This window comes from Anabrus simplex, chromosome 1, assembly GCF_040414725.1.
Source record: "Anabrus simplex isolate iqAnaSimp1 chromosome 1, ASM4041472v1, whole genome shotgun sequence".
Classification (NCBI taxonomy): Eukaryota; Metazoa; Arthropoda; class Insecta; order Orthoptera; family Tettigoniidae; genus Anabrus; species Anabrus simplex.
In genome coordinates, this window is record NC_090265.1 from 1,599,657,066 (window position 1) to 1,599,669,096 (window position 12,031).

At 35.1% G+C, this 12,031-nt stretch overlaps 1 protein-coding gene across 1 annotated transcript in view; it reads right to left on the reverse strand.

Annotated features, from left to right (window-relative positions):
- The window catches only part of LOC136881116 (26S proteasome regulatory subunit 4), a 215,958-nt gene that overhangs the window by 27,019 nt on the left and 176,908 nt on the right, over positions 1-12,031 (reverse strand). Inside the window, exon 8 of the mRNA XM_067153762.2 lies at positions 2,185-2,394. Coding sequence (XP_067009863.1) covers positions 2,185-2,394 — 210 coding nt within the window. The remainder of the gene's footprint in view (positions 1-2,184; positions 2,395-12,031) is intronic.

Genomic DNA, 12,031 nt, shown 5'->3' on the forward strand with positions numbered 1-12,031 from the left:
CAACAATTCTAACTTCTAACATTCTATGGTCTGACTCGTAGAATGTCAGTAAGAATCTTTGTGATGATCACCTCCTCCTGGGTAGTACCCACGTGGAGATCTGAATGGGGGGTGGCCCTATTCTATCTCCGAGGAAGCCATCATCAGTACATTACTCAATCATACAAAGAGTGCTGCATCTCCTCAGCAGTTACAGCTGTAGTTTTCTGCTGCTTTCAGATGTGTAGTAGTATCAACACAGTTAAGGCATGTTAAGTATTGTTATAAGGCCACATCAGACAATCATCCAGACTGCCACCATTACAACTTCCAAAAGGCTGCTACCGCACTTTCGAACACCCATTCGTTAGTTTCGCCTCTCAACAGATATCCATCAGATAAGTTGTACCTATGGCTTGGTTACCGGCTTTATTGAGATGTACTAACTTCCCCACTGTGGCAAGGTCATATGGTTCACACAGGAGGTAGTTTAGAATATCACCACAATAACCTTGATAACATTGGTCAACTAAATTTCAATGGAAGAAACCAGTTGTAAAGAACTTCTAGATGCTTCAGGAAGCTTATGGTGTTGTTCAATGAGCAGTAATATCTCAGCAATCTAGAATAGGAATCAATGAAGTTGTTCTTTGATAATTGAATGCATGGTGAGATTTCATCACTTGGAGTGCAGTGGTAGCAATAGTCTCAGTGATGTTATTCTACTTGAAAACTGATGTCGGGGCTGATGCCTCGATGTTAGGCCTCTTAAAACAACAGCCATCATCATTATCAAAACTGATATCACATTCCCAAGAAGGATTGTACGAGTAACATTACAACAAGATATTGTGAAGGAACTACTACTTCTCAATTTATTTGGGTTAGCACTTCACTTGCATTTGGTCCATTTTATGACTGGAAGCTTATTCCGATGTCAACCCTATGTGGAGGGATTTATGCACTAATGTGTGTTTCTGTGGTGGTTGGTAGTCTGGCGTGTTGTGTTTAGATGAATGCAAATACCCATTCCCTGAGCTAGAGGAATTAACTATACCCAGTAAAAATATCTGGCCAAGCAGGGAATAAAACCCAAGATCTTATGAACCAAAAAGCCACCACAATGGGCATTCAACCAAGCACACAAATATTTTAAAGGAATTAAAACAGTTAATACCAAGGATGGAGACGTTAAAAGATGAAGAAGAATGGAGGAATTCTGTAAGTGAAGAGTTGTGGAAAGATAGAGTAAAATGGAGAAGAATTATATTTGCCTCGATCTTGCTGCAACTGTACAAGGGGAATGATGATGATCTCCCTACTGATGATTTCAATCACAGCACTTGAGGTTATGTAAATTACTGACATACAGAGTACAATACACCAGACATTTCAGTGACGTCCACCACTGTTGTTATATTACTTTATGATCCACTTCCAAGATTAATGGAACTGAATAATATCAAATTGAACCAAAGAAAATATTTTTGTTTGGGAGAGACCAATAGCAGTTGCTGTCGGTGAATGGAATCAAACTGAAGAGAAATGGAACTAAACAGAATCATGAATATTTGTGTTCATTTGATGGTGATCAGGATGAACGAAATTTGACTTACGAAAAGGATATGTTGTCAGTCAATTGCTGCTTTTAGTTTAATTTCATTGGGAGGTATTTCTTAATGATTCTTTCCACAGCCTATAAATGATGGACAATGAAAAATTAATTTAGTCCATAAGAATAGTTTTCTACATGACAAATCTCACAAGCATTACTGCAACAATAATACAAGAGAAATGCATGTGAAGAAATAAGCACAGCTATGGAGAATCAACAAAATTATAATTGTCAGTTTTATTGTACTTGTGTTTATTTAAGCACTTATAAATTTAGACACCTTATTCAAACAAGAAAAAGGAAGGTGCTTTTAAACCACCCATAACTGCCTAGAAATTCATTTTGATTTAATTCTGCTAGATGTGAGCACTATAGTGAAAACTTGTACTGTTCTATTCATTATGGTTCAATTAAATTCCATTAAGTGGGAGTGGATTTACATATTATCATATAATCAGGCAGGTGCCAGATCATAATTTGCAAATGTGTCATAGGTACTGACCATGCTCTGAGTTATAAGTAAGCCTTGATGAATGTCATGAACAATACTGATTTTAAAAGAAAAAGGATTAAAAATAAAGTACAGTTACCTTAATATCAGCACCTGACAGATCATCCTTTGACATAATGAGTTCTGATAGATCAACATCATCAGCTAAAGTCATACGTGATGTGTGAATGTTAAAAATTCTCCTCTTGGTTTTCTCATCAGGTAGAGGAAATTCTATCTTTCGATCAATACGTCCAGGACGAATTAATGCTGGATCAAGAGTTTCTATGCGGTTGGTAGCCATTATAACCTAGGAATAAAATGAGTTGAAATATAGTTATACTCAGGTAAGAAATGAGAAATGTCCTGAAATACCAGAATCTAGGAGGAAACATTTTAACAGGCTGAACTCGCCAAGAAGAATCATTTCATACACCTTCATATGCCATTTATAGATGATTCATAAGAGACTACATAAGATATTATTCATCATTAATAGGGCCCCATCCTCATGGATGCGCAGGTCGCCTGTATGGCATCAACTCGAATGACCTGCACTAGACCACTTTGGAGGCCATACGCCATTACTATTATTATTATTATTACAGTATTATTAGTAGTAGTAGTTCATGGAAAAAGAGAATGTATTTAGCAACAGGCACCGCTGCTTTGAAATGTTTTTTGGTTCTAGCAAGTAAATTTCTCTTGCTAGTTACAGCTCTTTCTGATAAAGAATGCAAAATGTAGGTCAAAAATTATTTAGATAGACATTTTGAATTCATGTATTTTAATTTACCTAATTTTGTAATTTCACTGATGTCTGATTATCCTTGTTATAACACTTTTCTGTTATGAAACACTGACTTTTGTTTTCATAAACTCCTATTAAATTATATTATCTACTATATCAATGAATCAGTTGTCCAAGCAACATAAACATACAAATGGGATGGTACGTTCTTCAGAATAGCATCAACCTGACATCCATATTATTTTTAATAAAAGTTCATTCTCATATATTAGAAATACAATATTATATTTTATGGAAATAAAAAAAAAAACTCCTTTTTAGTTTATTTAATTTTTATGTTTTAATAACATGAAAAATAATTATATAATTATTACTAGCTGTTACTCACGGCTTCGCACGTGTGGATTTAGTAATTTGATAATAGTCATCGTTCCTCAGTACTACACTAAGACATTATCTGAAAATCCCTAGAGTATAAAAACACACTGAAAGATTGAGTCTCATCTACCCCCAGAACCTCTTTGTAAACCACGTTTGTGGCATTGCCTTTTGGGGCTTCTGGCAGAGCTAAGTATGGAACAAGCGACGTAGAACTCTACATGTGTGAAACAGTCCTCTCTCTCTAAAACAAGAAAACAAAAAAAGGGATGTTTCTTTATTTTTAAAGGAGATTGCAAATACCTATTCCATGTCTGTAACAACTTCAATTTTTGAGATATAAGTATCAACATAAAAAGAATTCAACCCCTTTATCAGTCCTTCACCTCCTCCAATTAAGTGAATTTTCTGAGAGAAAAAAAAAGTCATTCTTTAGTTTTAAAGGAAATTCCAAATACCAATTTTCATCTGTAACATCTTCAGTTCGATATCCTCATAAAAAGAATTCAACTCCTTTTTCACTCCTGTTAAGGGACTTTTCCTAAACAAACAAATAAAAAGTGTTTCTTTATTTCTAAAGGAGATTCCAAATACCAATTTTCATGTCTGTAACATGTTAAGTTTTTGAATATACTGTAGAACACATTTTAAAAATTCACCTGCTTTTTCAGTTCTTTTTCTCCCTTAAGCAGATTTTTTTAAAAAGACATGTTTTTTATTTTTATTTTTTAACTTTATTTTTTCAAGGAGATTCCAAATACTGTACCAATTTTTACATCTGTAACATCTTCAGTTTTTGAGATATATATATCCCTATAAAAGGAATTCAACTCCTTCTTCACTTATATTCATGTCCCACTTCCTAAGTCGATTTTCCTAAAACATAAAAATACGTGTTTCTTTAATTTTAAAGGAGATTCCAAATACCAATTTTCACATCTATAACATGTTAAGTTTATGAGATATACTGTAGATATACTAATTTTTTATTCACACATTTTTTTCAATTCTTTTTCCCCTCCCCCTAAATGGATCTTCCAAAAACAAAAAATGGATGTTTCTTTATTTTAAAACGGGATTCGAGGTACCAATTTTCATGCCTGTAACATCTTCAGTTTTTGAGAGATCATCCTCATAAAAAGAAATCAACTCTTTTTTGGTCATTTTCACCCCAACCACGGCATGTATTTTCCAAAAACAAAAAAATACATCTTCAGTTTTTCAATTTTTTTCACCCCTGAAGTATATTTTCTTAAAACAAAAAATAGTGTTTCCATATTTTTAAAGGAGATTACAAATACCAATTTTCACGTCTGTAACATCTTCATTTTTTGAGATTTATGTATCCTCATAAAAGAATTCAACTCCTTCACTTCTTTTAACCATCCTCCCCCATTAAGTGGACTTCCCCAAAACAAAAATACATGTTTCTTTATTTTGAAAGGAGATTCCAGATACCAATTTTCACATTTGTCACATCTTCAGTTTTTGAGATATAAATATCCTCATAAAAAGTATTCAACCCATTTTCCAGTCATTTTCACCCACCCCCTCCTTCACTGATATTCCGAAAACAAAAAATATACGTGTTTCTTCATTTTGAAAGGAGATTCTAAATTCCAAGATTTTACGTCTGTAACATGATAACTTTTTGACATATACTCATTTTAGAAATTCACCCCCATTTTCACTCCCCCCTATATGGATTTTCCAAAAACAAAAAAATACTTGTTTCTTTATTTTTAAAGGAGATTCCAAGTACAAATTTTCATATCTGTAACATCTTCAGTTTTTAAGATATAAGTATCCTCATAAAAAGGATTCAATCCACTTTTCATTATGGCCCTTATGGGGGCCGATGAGTGAAATTTCGTGATTTCCTTGCAAGAAAACCACTGATTTTCGGAATTATTGTTAAAAATTAATACAAATCCTTCTATTATCAAGTTCCGCCATTCTTAAAGGCCGTACGGACATTTTAAAGGGCTGTCGTGTGGATGTCTGCCATGCCCACCTCACACTGATGGCACTTTGGCTGTCGTGTGGATGTCTGCCATGCCCACCTCACACTGATGGCACTTTATCGCATGTTTTGGCAGTATTTTGAAATCTCCATTTGAATTTGGCTTCAAGGTTTGACAAATGACACTGGTGTGATGTCAGCGCTTTACGATGTTCACTGTTTACTTCATACTCTCTAAAAATAACAGGTGCATTCAAAACTTCAGATACCTTTTCCTCACATTTCATTTTTTCAGTGCTTTGCTTCCTGCAAGAAGCTCCAAGTCCTACAGCTCTTGTCTGATTGATATGAAACTTTCTGGAGTTATAGTTATATCTTCAGCTAACAAAACATACTTATAAATAAAAAATGTTATTTGTAGATTGGAAGCAACATCACATGCAATTAATTACAATAGTATATTATTTTTCTACAGAAATGAACAAACCAGAAATTCAAAGATTCAGAGATACATCTTTTAAGTACGTTATCTATTTATAAAAAATAACTTGTCCTGACTGACTGACTGATTCATCATCTTATGATAAAATTATGATAAGATTACTTTCAATACAGATTCACAATGATTTTAATTACTTGTAATGATTCATCATCACCGAGCCAAAACTACTGAACATAAAGGAATTAATTTTTGGGATACATTCATATTACAATGTAGGTGCTCACTAAGGGAGGATTTTTGGATATACCATCGCTAAGAGGGTGAATTTTTAAAATGATTGTATCTATATCTCAAAAACTGAACAGTTTAAAGACATGAAAACTGGTAATTGGAATCTCCTTTAAAAATAAATGAAATACATTTTTTTTTGTTCTCGGAAAATCCTGTTAACGGGGGTGAGAAGAAGGTGAAAAAGGGCTTGAATACCTTTTATGTGGATACTAATATCTCAAAATCTGAAGATGTTACAGTCATGAAAATTGGTATTTGAAATCTCCATTAAAAATAAAGAAACAAGTATTTTGTAGTTTTTGGAAATCTACTTAAGGGGTGGTGAACAGGAGAGACAAAGAGGGTGAATTCTTAAAATGAGTATATCTCAAAAATGTAACATGTTACAGATGTGAAAATTGGTATCTGGAATCTCCTGTAAAAGTAAAGGAACACGCAAAATTTGTTTTCTGAAAATTCACTTAAGGGGAAGTGTTAAAGGAGGTGAATTTTAAAAATAAGCATAGGCTATATACAGTATATATAAAAAACTTAACACATTACAGATGAAAATTGATATTTTTACTCTCTTTTAAAAATAAAAGTAACAAGTATTTGTTTGTTTTAGGAAAAAAACACTTCAACGGGGGGGGGGGGCTGTAAAAAGGACTGAAAAAACTTTTTATGTGGATACTTATATCTCAATAACTGAAGATGTTATGGACATGAAAATTTGTATTTGGAATCTTCTTTAAAACCAGACTCTGCAAATAACCTTACTCCTTGTGGGTGGGGTTAACTTCCAATAAGTAACCAGGGGAACCTGAGGCCCCTACAGTATGTAGGGCTGGTTGAAATAACCAATACAACCCGCAGACCAACAGGTAGCCCAATTCCTGGGGGTTTATAATACTGGGACACCCTCTCTCCAGGGGTCATACAGTAAAAATATGGAGGGCCCTTGCCCTGGGTTAAGGGTGAAGACCTCAACGGCATCTACGGCGGAGAAGATGGACTTTGGTGCGGTGGAGATGGCGGAAGAGGCAACCCATCCTTCTGGGGTGTACAGATGGAACCTACTGCCTTGTAGGACGAGGAAGGTATCCACAAAGGCTAAGGGAGTAAACCCTGAAAGAAAATCCTCTTATGTGTTAGGCCTACTAAGTCAGCAGGAGAGTATTGAGTACAGTTGCTTTCAATAAGAAAAAGAGCCTCGGAAAGAATATTATAGACCGGACTGACACGTCCTCTCAGAAAATTGTAAAGTATGATGACCGTAAGGCTGATGATATACAATGTTCTGAAAGGAAACCCCAAATAAAAAAGAGACCCAAATACCGAATTGGAACTATGAACATCCTTTCATTAACTGGAAAGTTAGAGGAACTCCTAGACATGATGGATAGAAGAAACATATCAATATTGGGATTAAGTGAGACCAAATGGAAAGGAATTGGAAGTAAGACACTTCGTGGAGGTTATAAATTATACTGGAGTGGACAGGAGAAGGTAGCAAAAAATGGTGTTGGATTCTTAATTAACGAAAGGACTGATGCTACAGCTGAAGTTATCTGCAAAAGTGATAGAATCATTAAAATGTTCATGAAACTGGAGAACACTAATTACACCATCATACAAGTGTATGCCCCACAGACAGGCTGCAGTGAGGAAGACAAAGAGAAATTTCCGCAAGACCTGGAAGATACAGTTAATGAGGAAAATATTATTATTGGAGATCTAAATGCGCAAGTTGGGGTAGACAGACTTGGGTATGAGAACATCATTGGTCCACATGGATTTGGACAAAGGAACCCAGAAGGAGAACAACTATTAGATCTGTGCAGAAGAAATGATCTTATAATCAAAAATACATTCTTCAAAAAAAGAGACAGTCACAGAATAACAAGGTACAGTTGGGATGGCCAGTATAGAACATTGATTGACTACGTAATCACAAATAAAGATGGTGCCAGGTACATCACAGATGTAACGGTCATCCCTAGTGAAAGCATGGACAGTAACCACAGATTGTTGGTAGTAGACTTCAAACATAAGGCAAATGAAACGCAGAAACTTATTATGAAAAAACCAAGGGTTAAAACTTGGAAGTTGCAAGAAGTCCAAATAAAGGAAGAATACAAACTAAGGATTCAACAGAGTTTGCCGAAGTGTGAAGTAACCAGCGTTAATGAAGAATGGAAGGCCTTCAAAGACACATTTGTGGGAGAAGCCAAAAACCTATGTGGAGTTACAAGTTCTATCAAAAGAAAAAAGGAGACACCATGGTGGAATGATAGAGTGAAAACAGCGGTGAAAGAAAGAAACCAAATAAAGAAGGCACTGGACAAGGAAAAACAAAAACAGGGACAAGAACGAAAAGAACAAGAAATACAAAGACTTCAAGGAGTATACAGAAACAAGAAACTTGCTGTAAAGAACATTGTAAGGGAAGAAAAAGAGAAGAAATGGAATGAGTTTGCAGACAAACTGGAAGAGGACAGTAGAGGAAATATGAAATTGCTATACAGAGTAGTGAAAAACAAGCGAAGGGATCAAGAGACCATAAAAGCAATAGAACGTGATGATGGAACTCTGGCACAAGAAGAGGGAGAAATTAAACAAGAACTCAAGATCTATTTCGAAAAGCTGCTGAATGGAGATACAGAAAACATAACAACGGATAGAGGAGAGCCAAGTCGAGGAACCACAACTGAACCACCAATTACATGGCTTGAGGTTGAAAATGCGCTTAAGAGCATGAAGAAAGGAAAGGCAGTGGGCATAGATGAACTAAGTGCAGATATGCTGAAAGCAGCGGGAATTCCAGGAATCCAGTGGCTCTACAGACTGCTCAGCAAGATATGGGAGGAAAATACTATTCTTGAGGACTGGAAGATGGGCATCATTGTACCTCTGTTCAAGAAAGGAAGCCGACGAAAATGTACTAATTACCGTGGTATCACACTACTGTCTCATGTCCTGAAAATATTGGAAAAAATAATAGAGACCAGAATCAGAGATATTGTTGAACCAATTTTGGAAGAAGAGCAGTATGGTTTCAGACCAGGAAGGTGAACTACAGACCTTATATTTGCAATTAGGATGCTAATGGAAAAATACTGGGAGAAGAACAAGCCTTTATTTCTAATATTTTTGGACATTGAGAAAGCATACGATAGTGTACCAAGGGAAAGAATTTGGCAATGCATGAAAGAACTTCAAGAGCGAGACAGCCTCATAGACAAAGTGAAAATGTTGTATAGTGGGAACAAAAGCTGTATTCAAGTAGGATGTGGTTTGTCGGACTGGTTTGAAACAAAGAGAGGAGTGCAGCAGGGCAGCTCATTGTAACCACTTCTATTTATTATTGTAATGGATGTAGTAATGAAATCTATTAAAAGGAAAGAACATGGAGAGATCAAAGCCTTCACATTTGCAGATGATGTTGCGATCTGGAGTGACTCAGAAGAGGAATTGGGAGAGAGAATACAAAGCTGGAATGAGGAGTTTAAGAAATATGGTTTAAACATCAGCAAGACCAAGACGGTGGTGATGAAAGTGTATGGGGAAGGAGCAGAACCAATAGTCATGTTAAATGAAACTCAACTGGACAGCGTTCCAGTTTCCAAATACTTGGGTAGCGATATATCAAATGACAACCTAGCAAAACATGAGGTGAACAATCGAATCAATAAGGCAACACAATTTTACCACCAGGTAAGACACCTGCTGTGGGATGAGCAAATACCCATGAAAACAAAAATGACATTGTACAAGTCCTATTATACACCAATTCTTACATACAGTCTCGAAACCACAACACTGACCAATAGAAATAATTCCAAACTTCAGGCAGCAGAAATGAAATTCCTACGCACTATGATCCAGAAAACCAGGAAAGACAAGATTAGGAATGAGAAAATTAGAGAAGAAGTAGGAATAGAAGATTCTCTCCTCAATAAGATTTAGATATCAAGACTGAAGTGGTTTGGTCACATGAAGAGGATGCCAGTAAACAGAACTGCAAGGAAGGAATTTGACAGAAAGGTAGAAGGAAGACGACCTGTGGGAAGGCCACGAAGGAAATGGATAGATTTAGTTAAGAGCGATGTACTGCTGAGAGGTCATGATTGGGACAAGTTGGTGGAGGAAGAATGGTACAGAGACAAGATGAGATGGAGGAGGCTCATATACCACACCCAGGAAACTGGAGATGGTTTAGGATGATAATGATTTAAAAACAGAGAAACATATACTTTTTGTTTTTGGAAAACCTACTTAACGGGGGTGAGGGTGGAGGGGTGGTGAACAGCACTGGCAAAGGGGGTGAGTTTAAAAAATGAGTACACCTACATTACAGTTTATATCAGAAACTGAAGATGTTACAGATATGAAAATTTGTATTTGGAATCTTCTTTAAAAATAAAGAAAAACATATTTTTTTGTTTTTGATAAATCCTCTTAATGGGGTGGGGTGGGTGAAGAGAAGTGAAGAAAGAGTTGAATTCTTTTTATGGGGATACTTATACATCAAATACTGAAGATGTTACAGATGTGAAAATTGGTATTAGAAATCTCCTTTAAAAAAAAAGGAAACATCTATTTTTTGTTTTCAGAAAAAACCTCTTAAGGGGGTAAAAAAAAGGTGAGAATGGGGATGGTATCCTTCTTTGAGCATACTTATATCACAAAATCTGAAGAGGTTAGTCATTAAAAGAGGTATTTGGAATCTCTTTTAAAAATAAAGAAATATGTATTTTTTTGTTTTTGGAAAACCCTCTTGGGGTGGTGGGGAGGGTGAACAGGACTGACAAAGGGGGTGTGTTTTAAAATGAGTATATCTACAGTATCTCAAAAACGTAACAGGTTACAGATGCAAAAATTGGTATTTTTAACCTCTTTTAAAAATAAAGTAACATACACTTTTTTGTTTTCGGAAAAATCACTTAAGTGGGGGAGGGGTAAAAAGGATTGAAGGAGGGGTTGATTTTTTTTTTTTTTTTAGGATACTGGTATCTCAAAATCTGAAGATATTACAGGCGTGAAAATTGGTATAAGGAATCTCCTTTAAAAATAAAGAAATACGTATTTCTTGTTTCTGTAAAATCCACTTAAGTGGGGTGTAAAAAGGACTGGAAAAGGATTGAATTCTTTTCATGAGGATACTTATATCTCAAAAACTGAAGAAATTACAGCATGAAAAATTGTATTGGGATCTTCTTTAAAAATAAATATGTATTCTTTTGTTTTTGGAAAATCCAGTTAAGGGTGGGTAAATGAATTGAAAAATGAGTTGAATTCTTTGTATGAGTATACTTACATCTCAAAAACGAAGGATGTTACGGATGTGAAAATTGTTGTTTGGAATATCCTTTGAAAATATATATGCATTTTTTGTTGGGTGGGGGGGGGGTGGGGGTCAATTTAAGGGGGGTGTAAAAGGAGTTGAATTCTTTTTATGTGGATACAAATAAGAAGTGGACATAAAACAATACACCTGTAACAGGTTTTGATTGGGGGATGAGGAATGATGACAAAAATATACGTTTATATGAAACTGTTTGAATTACAAAGTTAAAACATCAAATGATATCCTAGGTGTTAAATAACAGAAGGTTTGAAACAAATTTAACCCCTCAGAGAGTTAAATGGGAGTTAAGATCTGAAAACAAATACACTCATTCCTTCCTCCGAAACAGTTTAATGTACGAAGACAAATTTCCAAATAGCGGTATATATTTAAAATCCTAGGTGTGGAATAGGAAATATTTTTAAACGTTCCACCGCTAAAGTGTTAAATGAGTTTAGCTCTGTGAACTAAATTATTCATCCCTTCAAAACCCTTTGGCGAACAAAAATGTAATGTTACGATAAGGGTCTTCTTTTATGTGCTAGGTGTAAAATACCATATACTTCAAAATAATACTTCCCTAAGGGGTTTAGATGGTAGTTGACTCTCGATAACACAATATCCATTCTTCCAAAACCGTTTCAGGCACAAACATGACTTTCTTTATGAAGGTTTGTCTATATCCTAGATGTTAATAAATGAAATATATAATATAATATCATAATATATAATAAATATATATATATATATTTTTGCTATTTTGCTTTACGTCACACCGACACAGATATGTCTT